The following is a 17793-nucleotide window of genomic DNA, read 5'->3' as shown; positions in this document are numbered from 1 at the left end:
GGACTGCCTTGCCATCGGGAACATCCTTCCTGCATCTAGTCTGCCTAATCCTGTTAGAATTTTATAAGTTTCAATGAGATCCCCTCTCATTCCTCTAAACTCCAGCGAGTATAAGCCCAATCGACCCAGTCTCTCTTCATATGTTATTCCTGCCATCCCAGGTATCAGTCTGTGAATCTTCGCTGCACTCCCTCCATGGCAAGAACAAACTTCCTCAGATAAGGCGACCAAAACTGCACACAATACTCAAGGTGTGGTCTGACCCAGGCCCTGTACAACTGCAGCAAGACATCCTTGCTCCTGTACTCGAATCCTCTCGCTATGAAGGCCAGCATACCATTTGCCTTCTTAAACGCCTGCTGCACCTGCATGCTTACCTTCAGCGACTGGTGCACAAGGACACCCAGGTCTCGTTGCACTTCCCCTTCTCCCAATCTATTGCCATTCAGATAATAATCTGCCTTCCTGTTTTTGCCACCAAAGTGGATAACCTCACATTTATCCATGTTATATTGCATCTGCCATGCTTCTGCCCAATCACCCAACCTGTCCAAATCATCCTGTAGTTTCTCGGCATCCTCCTCACAGCACACACGCCCACCCAGCTTTGTGTCATCTGCAAATTTGGAGATATTACATCTAGTTCCCTTGTCTAGATCATTAATATATATTGTAAATAGCTGGGGTCCAAGGACCGATCCCTGCGGTACCCCACTAGTCACTGCCTGCCACTCGGAAAAAGACCCGTTTATTCCAACTCTTTGTTTTCTGTCTGCCAACCAGTTCTTTATCCAAGTCAATACCTTGCCCCCAATCCCATGTGCCTTAACTTTACACGCTAATCTCTTATGCGGGACCTTATCGAAAGCCTTCTGAAAGTCGAAATACACCACATCCACTGGTTCTCCTTTATCTATTTTACTAGTTACATCCTCAAAAAATTCCAGTAGATTAGTCAAGCATGATTTACCTTTTGTAAATCCATGTTGACTTTGTCCGATCCTGCCACTGTTTTCCAAGTGCTCTGCTATTACATCTTTTATAATGGACTCTAGCATTTTCCCCACTACCGATGTCAGGCTTACTGGTGTGTAATTCCCCGTTTTCTCTCTACCACCTTTTTTGAAAAGTGGGGTAACATTAGCTACCCTCCAATCCATGGGTACTGTTCCAGATTCCATCGAATGTTGGAAGATGATCAGCAATGCATCTACTATTTCTAGGGCCACTTCCTTAAGTACCCTAGGATGTAGATTATCAGGCCCTGGGGATTTATCGGCCTTCAATCCCATCAATTTCCCTAACACCATTTCTCTACAAATACTGATTTCTTTCAGTTCCTCCCTTTCATCAGACCCTATGTTCCCCGACATCTCTGGGAAGTTATTTGTGTCCTCCTTTGTGAAGACAGAACCAAAGTATGTATATAATTGGTCTACCATTTCTTTGTTCCCCATTATATATTCCCCTGATTCTGACTGCAAGGGACCTACGCTTGACTTCATCAATCTTTTTCTCTTCACATATGTATAGAAGCTTTTACAGTCAGTTTTTATGTTCCCTGCAAGCTTACTCTCATACTCTATTTTCCCCCTCTTAATTAATCCCTTTGTCCTCCTTTGCTGAATCCTAAACTGCTCCGAATCCTCAGGTTTGCTGCTTTTTCTGGCCAATTTATATGTCCTCTCCTTGGATCTTATGCTATCCCTAATTTCCCTTGTTAGCCATGGTTGAGTCACCTTTTTTGTTTTATTTTTATGCCAAACAGGGATGAACAACTTCTGTAGTTCATCCATGCGATCTTTAAATGTTTGCCATTGCCTATCCACCGTCAACCCTTTAAGTAACATTCCCCAATATATCCTAGCCAACTCACGCCTCATACCATCGTAGTTTCCTTTATTTAAATTCAGGACCATAGTCTCCGAGTCAAATACTTCACTCTCCATCTTAATGAAGAATTCTATCATATTATGATCGCTCCTGCCTAAGGGGCCTCGCACAACAAGATTGCTAATTACAGGAAACTTTGGTTTATCCGGAGGTTAACTGTCCGGAATGCTCGAGCCACCGGCAAAAATCAGGTGCCGTTTCGTTAGGTTTTTTTCTTTTCGTTGCTTTTTTTTCACCAGTCAGGCTCTGCAAGGTCTCGCTGAAGCTGTTGCTAAGCTACAGAGACGCTTGCAAGGTACGGCCGACTGTTTAGAAGCTGTTGCTAAGCAACAGGGTTTGTTGTCAGATACGGAGCTCAAAATCTCCGTATGTTTCAACATTAGCGCTGGTTTGCCCGGCAGTTTTGATGGGACGGCAACAGCTCGGTCCCGTCGGTGCCGGATAGCACAAAGTTTCCTGTAATCCTTTCTCATTACATAATACCCAGTCTAAGATGGCCTGATCTCTAGTTGGTTCCTCGACATATTGGTCCAGGAAACCATCCCGTATACACTCTAGGAATCCCTCCTCCACAGTATTGTTACTAATTTGGTTAGCCCAATCTATATGTAGATTAAAGTCACCCATGATAACTGCTGTGCCCTTATTGCACGCGTCTCTAATTTCCCGTTTAATGCCATCCCGAACCTCAGCATTACTGTTTGGGGGTCTGTATACAACTCCCACTAATGTTTTCTGCCCCATGGTATTTCTCAGCTCTACCCATACAGATTCCACATCATCAGAACTAATATCCTTCCTTACTATTGTGTTAATCTCTTTAACCAGCAATGCTACCCCACCTCCTTTTCCTTTTTGCCTGTCCTTCCTGAATATTGAATACCCCTGGATGTTGAATTCCCAGCCTTGGTCACCCTGGAGCCATGTCTCCGTAATCCCAATTATATCATATCCGTTTACATCTATTTGCGCAGCTAATACATCCACCTTATTACGAATGCTCCTCAGATTAAGACAGAAAGCCTTCAAGCTTGTTTTTTTTAACGCTCTTAGACCTTTTAGAATTATTAATTACTGTGACCATGTTTGATTTACACCCTTGATTTCTCTGACTGCCACTTTTGCTTTTCTCCTTCCTGTCTTTTGCTTCTATCTTTGCTTCCCTTTCCTCTGTCTCCCTGCACAGGTTCCCAACCCCCTGCCATTTTAGTTTAAACCCTCTCCAACAGCACTAGCAAACACTCCCCCTAGGACATCGATCCCGGTCCTGCCCAGGTGCAAACCGTCCAGTTTGTACTGGTCCCACCTCCCCCAGAACCGGTTCCAATGTCCCAGGAATTTGAATCCCTCCCCCTTGCACCATTCCTCTAGCCACGTATTCATCTGAAATATCCTTCTATTTCTACTCTGACTAGCACGTGGCTCTGGTAGCAATCCTGAGATTACTACCTTTGAGGTCCTATTTTTAAATTTACCTCCTAACTCCCTATAGTCAGCTTTTAGGACCTCACCCCAGTTTTTACCTATATCGTTGGTACCTATATGCACCACGACAACCGGCTGTTCACCCTCCCCCTCCAGAATGCCCTGCAGCCGCTCCGAGACATCCTTGACCCTTGCACCAGGGAGGCAACATACCATCTTGGAATCTCGTTTGCGGCTGCAGAAACGCCTATCTATTCCCCTTACAATAGAATCCCCTCTCACTGTAGCTCTCCCGCTCTTCTTCCTCCCGTCCTGTGCAGCAGAACTACCCATGGTGCCAGGAAGTTGGCTGCTGCTGCCTTCCCCCGATAAGCCATCTCCCTCAACAATATCCAAAGTGGTATATCTGTTTGAGAGGGGGATGGCCACAGGGGACCCCTGCACTACCAGCATGCGCCTACTACTCTGCCTGGCAGTCACCCATTCCCTTTCTGCCTTTGCAGCCTTTACCTGTGGTGTGACCAACTGATTAAACGTGATATCCACAATGTCCTCAGCATCTCGATGTATCCATTCGCAGCTTCAGCGCCGCAATGTGGTCTGCCAGTAGCAGCAGCTGGATACACTTCCCGCACACATGGTCGTCGGGGACACAGGAAGTGTCCCTGATTTCCCACATAGCGCAGGAGGAGCATGCCACAGGGCCGAGCTGTGCTGCCATGACTTACCCTTTAATTAATTTAAATTAAATTGAATCAAATCAATGCCACTAATTACACTACAATTAAATGATATACTCAAGGGCCCTTGTTTACCAGCACTCCCCGCTACACAACAGAGACCTTAGAAACTATAACCACAAAAATTAAGGCCTTCTATACTTTATAAACTATTAACCTTAATTGTGAAACTATAGAGTAGTGTAAATAGTCACCTGGCCATACTCACCCAATCAGCTGCTTCCTCTTGCCTGCGTCACTTTTTGAATCGTGGCATGGCTCTGGAACGCCGCCGCCGGTCTGCGCGATTGACCGGCCTTTGAAAAAAAGCCGGTGAAAGTAAGTTTAAATACTCACTGTACTCTCCTGCTGTTCCCGACACCGGCCTCTTCCTACAGGGTGAAAAGTTAGGAAAAACAAAGGTGAAGCAAGGGAGCTCCTCCTTTCATTCCTCACCTAACTCCGACTCACCCAACTCGCAGCACTCTGTCCAAACCACACTCCGTGTAATTGACACCTCTGCTCGGGGAAATAGGTCCTTTCTATCCACTCTATCTTGGCCCCTCATAATTTTATACACCTCAATTAAGTCTCCCCTCAGCCTCCTCTGATCCAAAGAAAACAACCCCAGCCTATCCAATCTTTCCTCATAACTAAAATTCTCCAGGCCTGGCAACATCCTCGTAAATCTCCTCTGTACCCTCTCTAGTGCAATCACACCTTTCCTGTAATGTGACCAGAACTGTACGCAGTACTCTAGCTGTGGCCTAACTAGTGTTTTAAACAGTTGAAGGAGGCTGTGCTTGATAGGAGTTACATCAAGCACAGCCACAATGGGCCGAATGGCCTCCTTCTGTGCTGTGTGATTCTATGATCTACCATCAGAATGTCCTTGAGATGCACTCCTTTGATCCACCAACATTATGGAGTGTTAGGGCGTGGCGTCTTCCTTGTGATATTCTGCATGGTGAAATGCTGATCTCCCCCAATCCATCCAAGGAAACGTTACGAGTGAGGTAAAGGCAGTGGTGCACATCTCCCAGTGGCTGGGTGAAAGCAGCATTGGTAGTGAATCACCAGATTCCTTCTCTCTCCTTGGCTGATCGGGAAGGGAATGGATTGGTAATGTTATGTGACTGTAAACACTAAAAAGTTCTGTGTAATGTGTACTTCCAGCGCACTGCAAATCCAACTTCATCATGATGAACTAGCACCATGAAGAAGGCACAGCAATGTTAACGGGAGCAGAGAGTAGCCTGAGCCAGACCAACAAGAGGACGTGCGAGAGACATTCTGAGCAGTGAGAGTGATGGGACAAGGCGGAATATCCTGCACAGTGTCTGTGGCACTCGTCCACACTATAAAACTGACACAGGAATTACTGAGTGAGAACCATTCAGTCTGCTAGAGGAATAATCGGTAGATTTTATATATTTTTTTTACGTAATTGACGGCTAATGGGGAAATATTGAAACTGTGTTTTTCCTTTTTTCTGTAACTGAGACTGAAGATTACACAGTGTTTGTAAGTGGTGTGGTCGAAATAAATATTGGGGCCGCCCTGTTTCCAGGAGTGACTTGACTTCCAAATATGTTTAAAAAAAATGTTTCCTCATATTTCCTAACTACTGATGCACAGCTTTGCTCCGTGTGTCTCTGGCTATCCATTAACAGTGACCCCACCCCCCGTGGGACATTGCTAGAATTGATGTCCAGGTGAAAAAAGAAAGGTGTTAGGAGAAGAGACTAGCCCAGCATCCACTATAGAGCTGATGAAGGCTATCGGTTCTAATAATGATACTGGATTTATATAATGTTGCATCACATTGAAATATCACTTTTGAGGTGCACTGAGTCTTGTTCTGTAGGATCTGTAGTTTATTTCTCTTCCGGTAAGGAAATTCTTGGCTTCTACTCAAAACTAGGATGGCGCATTTGCTATCAGGACTTCAGGGTGGGGATATCACAGACACAGACCCCTGGCCCTGAGCTCAGGGTGGGGATATCACAGACAGGCCCCTGTCCCAGAGCTCAGACTGGGTATATCACAGACACAGACCCCTGTCGCAGAGCTCAGGGTGGGGATATCACAGACACAGACCCCTGCCGCAGAGCTCAGGGTGGGGATATCACAGACAGGCCCCTGTCCCCAAGCTCAGGGTGGGGATATCACAGACAGGCCCCTGTCCCCAAGCTCAGGGTGGGGATATCACAGACAGGCCCCTGTCCCCAAGCTCAGGGTGGGGATATCACAGACAGACCCCTGTCCCCGAGCTCAGGGTGGGGATATCACAGACACAGACCCTTTCCCAGAGCTCAGGGTGGGGATATCACAGACAGACCTCTGGCCCCGAGCTCAGGGTGGGGACATCACAGACAGACCCCTGTCCCCGAGCTCAGGGTGGGGATATCACAGACAGACCCCTGTCCCTGAGCTCAGGGTGGGGACATCACAGACAGACCCCTGTCCCCGAGCTCAGGGTGGGGATATCACTGACACAGACCCCTGGCCCCGAGCTCAGACTGGGTATATCACAGACACAGATCCCTGTCACAGAGCTCAGGGTGGGGATATCACAGACACAGAACCCTGTCCCCAAGCTCAGGGTGGGGATATCACAGACACAGACCCCTGTCACGGAGCTCAGGGTGGGGATATCACAGACGCAGATCCCTGTCCCAGAGCTCAGGGTGGGGATATCACAGACACAAACACTGTCGCAGAGCTCAGGGTGGGGACATAACAGACAGGCCCCTATCCCCGAGCTCAGGGTGGAGATATCACAGACACAGACCCCTGTCACAGAGCTCAGGGTGGGGATATCACAGACAGACCTCTGGCCCTGAGCTCAGGGTGGGGATATCACAGACGCAGATCCCTCTCCCAGAGCTCAGGGTGGGGATATCACAGACACAGGGAAAGAAGGATAGAAGCAAAAGGCAATAAGGAGAAAAACAAAAGTGGCAGTCAGAGAAATCAAGGGTTTAAATCAAACATGGCCACAGTAAATAATAATTGTAAAAGGTGTAAGAGTGTTAAAAAAAACAAGCCTGAAGGCCTTGTGTCTTAATCCGAGGAGCATTCGTAATAAGGTGGATGAATTACCTACGCAAATAGAGGTAAACGGATATGTTATGATTGGGATTACAGAAACATGGCTCTAGGCTGTCCAAGGCTGGGAACTCAACATCCAGGGGTATTCAATATTCAGGAAAGATAGGCAAAAAGGAAAAGGAGGTGGGGTAGCATTGCTGGTTAAAGAGGGGATTAACACAATTAAAAGGAAGGATATTAGCTCTGATGATGTGGAATCTGTATGGGTAGAACTGAGAAATACCAAGGGGCAGAAAACGTTAGTGGGAGTGGTATACAGACCTCCAAACAGTAATGCGGAGGTTGGGATGGCATTAAACGGGAAATTAGAGACGCGTGCAATAAGGGCACAGCAGTTATCATGGGTGACTTTAATCTACATATAGATTGGGCTAACCAAATTAGTAACAATACTGTGGAGGAGGAATTCCTGGAGTGTATACGGGATGGTTTCCTGGACCAATATGTCGAGGAACCAACTAGAGATCAGGCCATCTTAGACTGGGTGTTATGTAATGAGAAAGGATTGCAGGAAACTTTGTGCTATCCGGGACCGAGCTGTTGCCGTCCCATCAAAACTGCCGGGCAAACCAGCGCTAATGTTGAAACATACGGAGATTTTGAGCTCCGTGCCTGGCAACAAACCCTGTTGCTTAGCAACAGCTTCTAAACAGTCGGCCGTACCTTGCAAGCGTCTCTGTAGAAAAGTGGAATTATAGACCGGTAAGCCTGACATCGGTAGTGGGGAAAATGCTAGAGTCCATTATAAACGATGTAATAGCAAAGCACTTGGAAAACAGTGACAGGATCGGACAAAGCCAACATGGATTTACAAAAGGTAAATCGTGCTTGACTAATCTACTGGAATTTTTTGAGGATGTAACTGGTAAAATAGATAAGGGCGAACCAGTGGATGTGGTGTATTTGGACATTCAGAAGGCCGATAAATCCCCAGGGCCTGATAATCTACATCCTCGGGTACTTAAGGAAGTGGCCCTAGAAATAGTAGATGCATTGCTGGTCATCTTCCAAAATTCGATAGACTCTAGACCAATTTCCATGGATTGGAGGGTAGCTAATGTTACCCCACTATTCAATAAAGGTGGTAGAGAGAAAACAATGAATTATAAGCCTGACATCGGTAGTGGGGAAATTGCTAGAGTCCATTATAAAAGATGTAATAGCAGAGCACTTGGAAAACAGTGACAGGATCAGACAAAGTCAACATGGATTTACAAAAGGTAAATCGTGCTTGACTAATCTACTGGAATTTTTTGAGGATGTAACTAGTAGAATAGATAAGGGAGAACCAGTGGATGTGGTGTATTTGGACTTTCAGAATGCTTTCGATAAGGTCCCACATAAGAGATTAGCGTGTAAAGTTAAGGCACATGGGATTGGGGACAAGGTACTGACTTGGATAAAGAACTGGTTGGCAGACAGGAAGCAAAGAGTTGGAATAAACGGCTCTTTTTCCGAGTGGCAGGCAGTGACTAGTGGGGTACCGCAGGGATCGGTCCTGGGACCCCAGCTATTCACAATATATATAAATGATGATCTAGACGAGGGAACTAGATGTAATATCTCCAAATTTGCAGATGACACAAAGCTGGGTGGGCATTTGTGCTGTGAGGAGGATGCCGAGAAACTCCAGTATGATTTGGACAGGTTGGGTGATTGGGCAGAAGCATGGCAGATGCTGTATAATGTGGATAAATGCGAGGTTTTCCACTTTGGTGGCAAAAACAGGAAGGCAGATTATTATCTGAACGGCAATAGATTGGGAGAAGGGGAAATGCAGCGAGACCTGCGTGTCCTTGTGCACCAGTCGCTGAAGGTAAGCATGCAGGTGCAGCAGGCGGTTAAGAAGGCAAATGGTATGTTGGCCTTCGTAGAGAGAGGGTTCGAGTACAGGAACAAGGATGTCTTGCTGCAGTTGTACAGGGCCTTGGTGAGACCACACCTTGAGTATTGTGTGCAGTTTTGGTCACCTTATCTGAGGAAGGATGTTCTTGCCATGGAGGGAGTGCAGCGAAGATTCACCAGACTGATACCTGGGATGGCAGGAATGACGTATGAGGAGAGATTTGGTCAATTGGGCTTATACTCGCTGGAGTTTAGAAGAATGAGAGGGGATCTCATTGAAACTTATAAAATACTAACAGGACTAGACAGACTAGATGCAGGAAGGATGTTCCCGATGGCCAGGGAGTCCAGAACTAGGGGTCACAGTTTAAGGATAAGGGGTAAGCCATTTATCACAGAATCACAGAAACCCCACAGTGCAGATAGAGGCCATTTCGGCCCATCGAGCCTGCACCGACACATATCCCACCCTATCCCTGTAACCCCACGTATTTAATCCCCCTAACACTAAGGGTCAATTTATCATAGCCAATCAACCTAACCCGCACATCTTTTGGACTGTGGGAGGAAACCGGAGCACCCGGAGAAAACCCACGCAAACACGGGGAGAATGTGCAAACTCCACACAGACAATCACCCGAAGCCGGATTCGAACCCGGGTCCCTGGCGCTGTGAGGCAACAGTGCTAACCACTATGCCACCGTGGTTTCTTCACCCAGAGAGTGGTGAGCCTGTGGAATTCTCTACCACAGAAGGCAGTGGAGGCCAATTCATTAAATATATTCAAGAAGGAGTTAGATATATTTCTTAAGGTTAAGGGATCAAAGGATATGGGGAGAAGGCATGGACAGGCTACTGAATTAGGATGATCAGCCATGATCTCATTGAAGGGCGGAGCAGGCTCGAGGTGCCAAATGGCCTACACCTGCTGCTAGCTTCTATGTTTCTATGTAGACCCTGTCCCAGAGCTCAGGGTGGGGATATCACAGACACAGACCCCTGGCCCCGAGCTCAGGGTGGGGACCTCACAGACAAAGTCCCTGTCTCAGAGCTCAGGGTAGGGATATCACAGGCACAGACCCCTGTCCCGGAGCTCACGGTGGGGATATCACAGGCACAGACCCCTGTCCCGGAGCTCAGGGTGGGGATATCACAGACACAGACCTCTGGCCCTGAGCTCAGGGTGGGGATATCACAGACACAGACCCCTGGCCCCGAGCTCAGGGTGGGGATATCACAGACACAGATCCCTCTCCCAGAGCTCAGGGTGGGGATATCACAGACACAGGGAAGCAAGGATAGAAGCAAAAGACAGGAAGGAAAAAAATAAAGGTGGCAGTCAGAGAAAGCAAGGGTTTAAATCAAACATTGCCACAGTAAATAATTATTCTAAAAGGTGTAAGTGTTAAAAAAACAAGCCTGAAGGCCTTGTGTCGTAATCCGAGGAGCATTCGAAATAAGGTGGATGAATTACCTACACAAATAGAGTTAATTGGATATGATATGATTGGGATTACGGAAACACGGCTCCAGGGTGACCAAGGCTGGGAACTCAACATCCAGGGGTATTCAATATTCAGGAAAGATAGGCAAAAAGGAAAACGAGGTGGTATAGCATTGCTGGTTAAAGAAGGGATTAACACAATTGAAAGGAAGGATATTAGCTCTGATGATGTGGAATCTGTATGGGTGGAACTGAGAAATACCAAGGGGCAGAAAACGTTAGTGGGAGTGGTATATAGACTTCCAAACAGTAATGCGGAGGTTGGGGATGGCATTAAACGGGAAATTAGAGACGCGTGCAATAAGGGCACAGCAGTTATCATGGGTGACTTTAATCTACATATAGATTGGGCTAACCAAATTAGTAACAATACTGTGGAGGAGGAATTCCTGGAGTGTATACGGGATGGTTTCCTGGACCAATATGTCGAGGAACCAACTAGAGATCAGGCCATCTTAGCCTGGGTATTATGTAATGAGAAAGGCTTAATTAGCAATCTTGTTGTGGGAGGCACCTTGGGTCTGAGCGACCATAATATGATAGAATTCTTCATTAAGATGGAGCGTGAAGTAGTTGACTCGGAGACGAGGGTCCTGAATTTAAATAAAGGAAACTACGATGGTATGAGGCGCGAGTTGGGTAGGATTGATTGGGGAATGTTGCTCAAAGGGTTGACGGTGGATAGGCAATGGCAAACATTCAAAGATCGCATGGATGAACTGCAGAATTTGTTCATCCCAGTTTGGCATAAAAATAAAACAAAAAAGCTGACTCAACCGTGGCTAACAAGGGAAATTAGGGATAGCATTAGATCCAAGGAGAGGACATATAAATTGGCCAGAAAAAGCAGTAAACCTGAGGATTGGGAGCAGTTTAGGATTCAGCAAAGGAGGACAAAGGGATTAATTAAGAGGGGGGAAATAGAGTATGAGAGTAAGCTTGGAGGGAACATAAAAACTGACTGTAAAAGCTTTTATAGATATGTGAAGAGAAAAAGATTGGTGAAGTCAAGCATAGGTCCCTTGCTGTCAGAATCAGGGGGATTTATAATGGGGAACAACGAAATGGCAGACCAATTAAATACATACTTTAGTTCTGTCTTCACAAAGGAGGACACAAATAACCTCCCAGAGATGTCGGGGAACATAGGGTCTAATGAGAGTGAGGAACCGAAAGAAATCAGTATTTAAAGGGAAATGGTGTTAGGGAAATTGACGGGATTGAAGGCCAATAAATCCCCAGGGCCTGATAATCTACATCATAGTGTACTTAAGGAAGTGGCCTTAGAAATAGTAGATGCATTGCTGGTCATCTTCCAAAATCAGATAGACTCGAACAGTTCCCATGGATTGGAGGGTAGCTAATGTTACCCCACTTTTCAAAAAAGGTGGTAGAGAGAAAACAAGGAATTATAGACCGGTAAGTCTGACATCGGTAGTGGGGAATATGCTAGAGTCCATTATAAAAGATGTAATAGCAGAGCACTTGGAAAACAGTGACAGGATCGGACAAAGTCAACATGGATTTACAAAAGCTAAATCATGCTTGACTAATCTACTGGAATTTTTTGAGGATGTAACTGGTAGAATAGATAAGGGAGAACCAGTGGATGTGGTGTATTTGGACTTTCAGAATGCTTTCGATAAGGTCCCACATAAGAGATTAGCGTGTAAAGTTAAGGCACATGGGATTGGGGACAAAGTACTGACTTGGATAAAGAACTGGTTGGCAGACAGGAAGCAAAGAGTTGGAATAAACGGCTCTTTTTCCGAGTGGCAGGCAGTGACTAGTGGGGTACCGCAGGGATTGGTCCTGGGACCCCAGCTATTCACAATATATATAAATGTTCTAGACGAGAGAACTAGATGTAATATCTCCAAGTTTGCAGATGACACAAAGCTGGGTGGGCATGTGTGCTGTGAGGAGGATGCCGAGAAACTCCAGTATGATTTGGACAGGTTGGGTGATTGGGCAGAAGCATGGCAGATGCTGTATAATGTGGATAAATGCGAGGTTATCCACTTTGGTGGCAAAAACAGGAAGGCAGATTATTATCTGAATGGCAATAGATTGGGAGAAGGGGAAGTGCAACGAGACCTGGGTGTCCTTGTGCACCAGTCGCTGAAGGTAAGCATGCAGGTGCAGCAGGCGGTTAAGAAGGCAAATGGTATGTTGGCCTTCGTAGCGAGAGGGTTCGAGTACAGGAACAGAGATGTCTTGCTGCAGTTGTACAGGGCCTTGGTGAGACCACAATTTGTGTATTGTGTGCAGTTTTGGTCACCTTATCTGAGGAAGGATGTTCTTGCCATGGAGGGAGTGCAGCGAAGATTCACCAGACTGATACCTGGGATGGCAGGAATGACGTATGAGGAGAGATTGGGTCAATTGGGCGTATAATCGCTGGAGTTTAGAAGAATGAGAGGGGATCTCATTGAAACTTATAAAGTTCTAACAGGACTAGACAGACTAGATGCAGGAAAGATGTTCCCGATGGCCGGGGAGTCCAGAACTAGGGGTCACAGTCTAAGGATAAGGGGTAAGCCATTTATGACTTATGAGGAGAAATTTCTTCACCCAGAGAGTGGTGAGCCTGTGGAATTCTCTACCACAGAAGGCAGTGGAGGCCAATTCATTAAATATATTCAAGAAGGAGTTCGATATATTTCTTAAGGTTAAGGGATCAAGGGATATGTATGGGGTGGCGTGTGTCCAGTCAGCTCTGCCCCTGACTGTCTATGTGCGGTTCGAATCGCTCCCACACCCCTGGGTTCTAGACACTGGACTTAGGTACAGGTGGCGATACAGAAAATTGAGTAGACAAGTGGTTTTGTGGAAGAAAACCACAATTTTTATTAAAGGCACAATAAAACACAATCTTACTGAGAATTACTGCAATAATTACAGGCATATAAAATTACACTTATATGGGAATGGGGAACGCACGGCACATCGAGGGAACAAACCCATTAATAATCCCCTTATCCTTATCCCACCCGCAATACCTAACTAGATTAAGCTACGAGGGGCCAGGAATACATGCTCACCAGATGGGGTTTCTTTTACGATTCAAAACCTGTCGATTACGCCGGTTGGATTTGGGGTTTGCTCTTGTTGTCTTTTGGGGCCTGTCATCGTCACGTGGTCACAGGATGCGGCGCTGGAGTTGTCTGTGCGGAGTACCCCTCTTTTCCTTCGTCAGATTAAAGTCTTTTGTGGGGTACTTCACCTTGCAGGAATGGTTCTTCTTCTGGTGGTGGTTTGGTCGCCGATGTTTTTGTTGCGGTTGGGGCTCAGTTGGCGGTTTTTACCGTCGAATTGATTTTACTACCCAAGCTTGAAATGCCAGCTTATAACTAGGCCGTTTGTCCCCCAACGCTTCTTCTTGCTGCCCTTCTCTGCCTATTGGTTTTACCGTTCGTCTCGTCTCGTCTGCCCGTTTGTGGCCCATGCTCGAATTCGGTTCCGTTCTTCTCCCCGTTTGGCCCCCGGTGTTGTAATGGGCGTCCTCGGTGTCGGGAGCGAGTAAGAGAGCGAGAGGCAAGAGGCAAGAGAGAGAGAGCTACCGGTGGGCCTACAATTATACCTGGTTCTTCACCCCTTATCTGCATGCCAAATCAGGTCAGTTCTTCGTCTAACTTTTGCGGGCTCGTCTAAAATGATTACAGTCATTTACTTTAACGATTTCTGGGGTGGTTGTCTCCTTGTTTAATGGCTTCGATATCCTGGCTGTTTGTTATTTATGAAATGTAATCGTCTTTCCTGGCTTGGCAGCCACCTGTGAGCTGTTACCGATTATTTATGTGAGAAGTTAATGGCCTCAAGATTAGGGCCATCCTGACTTGATCTGTTCCAAGGTGAAGAATGCATATTTTGTGTTTACCTAGCTGTCTGGCTTTAGAAAATGCCAAAGTCTTTCACAGATTCATACATGTTAGGTTTCGTTTCAGGATTTGAATGGGCCTGCCTTCTGCAGGGCCTTGCTTTTAAAATCCTGCAAGCCTTGGTCACGAGGTCTCAGAAGCCATTTTGGGTACCCTTTTTAATAACTTGTCCATACAGGGTCCCTTTATCCATAACTTTTGGGGAATGTGGGAATTTTGAGAACCCTACACTCCCCCCTGTTGATACTAAACTCGCTTTAAGTATCATCCTGACAAGGTGAGCAAAGTTTCCGACCCTCCATAGTCAATCTTCCCCTGTAATTACCTAGCTATGATCCCATGACACATGCATTTCCCATTCTGTAGAAATGTAGTGTACATAAGCATATATAGAATAATTACAGTCGTTTACACACATCCAAGCATAGAGGGGGCACAACACCCCTGCACCACTTGGTACACATACATCTTTATTAAAACAACACGTCGAAAATCTTTATTAAAAACAATAAAAGAACACAAAAAAACAACAACAATCTTTATTTAGAAATACAAAAAAAAATTGAAACAGGTGTATCTCCCTCCACCTTCACATAATGCTCCTTCTAGGTACTTTGGTTTCGGAATTCTAGTATTTGGCCTTTTCCCTTGCACTGAGTGCACACTAGGTACAATACTATTCCCAGCTGGCAAACCACGAGGATGTGGGAAGCCAGTCTAATCCACGAAGGGACCTCTATGTTTTCAAAAATGTCCCACCAGGGTGGAACCACAATATCCAATATCTTGGCCCCTATCTCTACCGTCTTCTGCTCCAGAGTGTAGAAATGTTTCTGTGAGACTATTACTGCTTTGAGTATTTTGGTAAGATGTTCTGGGAGAGGGGGGATTTCATAGCCGAAATGCGCTACATACTTTTGCAGGTTGGTGAACTTCTCCTTTACAGTGAGGTGAACAGTGGAGGGTTCAGGAATGGGGACAATTCGTTCCTGGGCCACTTGAACTTCTGCCTCGGGCTTAAAGCAGAAACTGCTGTCACTTACCGGACACCAGCTATGCTGTCCATGCTGGTAGTGGGGTGCACCTGTGGCAACACAATATGTCCCACCTCCTATATATGCTACCTGTGGGGGAACATGGTCTTGTGCCATTACCTCCATGGTACGATTTATAGGTTTCGCGCCAGCAGCTTTAAACCCACACTGTGGTTTTGAATAGGCGGTTCAAGTGCTGGGGACATAGTATTATGTGTGCTCTCCGGCTCCGGCACCCTGAGAGGTCAGTACCTGTCATAGCGTGCTCCCACTTTATGACATAAGGTGGGACCGCTGTGAAATGGATGTGTGCACCCCCTTGAATGACTCCAATGTTCTCTACCGTGTATACTGGTGCGGGTCGGGCTGTCCCACCCATGACCGGCATCCTTACTACTATACCCATGATAGTATGATTTGAACATCCACAATCTACTGGGACAGGGTAGGCCTCAGAAGCTAGCCGGAGTTGACACGGGCTTAATGCATTCTCAAATGGGTGGAGGGCTGCGAGGTGTTTGTTGCTGATCCAGGAGGAGACTAAACCCTGTTTTAAATCCTCCAGATTACTGCGGCCCTCGCCCAGCAACCATACCCCGTACAGCACGCACACCTCGTTCTGTGCAGCCTGGTCTGAAGCATTTCCGTCCTCTCTTATGAGGGCATTTATAGTCTTGGTGTGTCTCTCCAGCTCAGCTGTAATCTCTTTCAAATGGACCGTCATGGCCTGGTCCTCATGTAACTCTGAGCCTACTACCTTGTTTTCATCCATCAAGATTTTCCTCAATTGTGTTTTTAAACTGTTTATCTGTGTCTGCAATTCTATGTCATCCAGGCTGTTGATGACAGAGGACCCTGTGTTAAACGCTGTAAAAACATCATTCCAGGCTCCCCTTCTTTGTCTCCCAGCATTACCAAAATACTCATTGTGTGTGGTATACAGTTCAGTTTTGTCTACATTAGCAAAATCAAATTTGTAGAATTTCCTAAACATGTCTTTTAACAGGGCCTGGTTTAGCTGCTCTGTCTCTTTGGGGCACCACTCAGGTAAGTGTACCTCGGTGAGGTTTAAAATCACGGAAGCTACCGCGTAGTGTACACCCTGGTACAGTATCTGTTCCGTCGGTACTAGTACCAGCCCATTCCTTGGTCCCTTGGTGGTGGCAGGACACCCCTCTCTGTGTTTCCTTGCTGCCTGAGTCATGGGCAGGGGTTTCCGTGCGCGTGCCACTCATTCAGTGGCTTTGACTGGGGCTGGGTAACGTGGGACTATGCAAGTGTGTAGGTGGGAATCCCATTCCACCCCCTTCCCCTTAGCCTGCCATGATGCGGAGAAGATGATAGATATGCCTGTGGGGCAGGCCTTTTGTGACCTCCACATGCAGACATAAATTCCCTGTTCCGACTCCCACCACTTATCCCAGCATACTCTCGTCCCCTCTCGGGTCCCTGTGACCGTCCCGTGGGTGTCGTTCCCCATTCGTTCCCAGTCAGCTGTACGGTCCCCCATGTCTGTGCTCAGCTTCCTGAGCCGCCACCACTTTCCCAGGGGAATCTGTCCTCTGCAAGCCAGGCACACGCGCTCCCCCTCAGTGACCCTGACCCGTGAGGCCACAACCTGTACGCTGGGGCAGGGGAGGGAGGCCTCCCCGTAGGTGAACCTGGTCTGGCTGGAGTACCGGGTGGAGTTGGATCCCAACCACCCGGGCCATTGTCCCTCGTGGGAATAGATGGCGGGCTCCTGCGCGCCTTGTTCGCTGCTCCCAGCAGTCACAACTGGTGCTTTCCCTCCCGAGCACCCATAGATGTGGGAGTCCTCCATGTCACCTCGCTTCCCAGTGCTCATTCCTATCAGGGTGAGTAGGAGTACGCCCCCCTTCACCCTGAAATCCTTTACTGCAAAGAGACACAAGAGCATATAGCCAGGTCCCGAGGAGATTCTCTGGCTTGGGTGAAGCATAGTCGAGTCTCGGGACCTCGACTTAAATAAAAACATTCCTAAAAATACTACTACTGTATTAAAACTACCCATCACCTTGTTTAAACTTAAACTAAACATCCAAACTTAACAATATCACAATATTACACTTAAATTACATAACTATGTACATCCGCCGCCCGTCTCCGGGCGGCCAGCCTAATCTGTTTGGGCTGCGGCACACTGCTCCCTTCGGCGTGGCCGCACTGTCCTGTACCTTCGGTCCCTCGCAGCCTGTGGCTGCTGGCTGGGGACCTCTGTCCTTAGACTTACCCCTAACTCGGGAGGCTGTCCCTTTAAAATGAGGAGCTGGTGACCACGGTTTCCTTGGTTGGGGCGTCCGTGGGGACCTTCTGAGGACTTTGGCGGGTGTGGTTTTCTTGGCTGGTGGGCCTTTAAC

General features: G+C 46.9%; 1 protein-coding gene across 2 annotated transcripts in view; it reads left to right on the top strand.

Moving 5' to 3' along the window:
- Positions 1-5609, top strand: part of nelfcd (negative elongation factor complex member C/D) — a 69158-nt gene extending 63549 nt beyond the window's left edge. For both annotated transcript variants that reach the window (XM_086005195.1, XM_086005196.1), the window contains one exon: positions 5214-5609. In XM_086005195.1, the coding sequence (XP_085861321.1) occupies positions 5214-5248 (35 nt within the window). In that variant the 3' untranslated portion in view covers positions 5249-5609. The remainder of the gene's footprint in view (positions 1-5213) is intronic.
- The last annotated feature ends 12184 nt before the right edge of the window (positions 5610-17793 follow it).

Source organism: Somniosus microcephalus, chromosome 13, assembly GCF_052327205.1.
Source record: "Somniosus microcephalus isolate GS21.2 chromosome 13, FLI_Smic_1.0, whole genome shotgun sequence".
In the NCBI taxonomy this organism is placed as follows: domain Eukaryota; kingdom Metazoa; phylum Chordata; class Chondrichthyes; order Squaliformes; family Somniosidae; genus Somniosus; species Somniosus microcephalus.
Note: the sequence above shows the minus strand (reverse complement) of the source record. Positions and strands in the feature narration are given on the sequence as shown.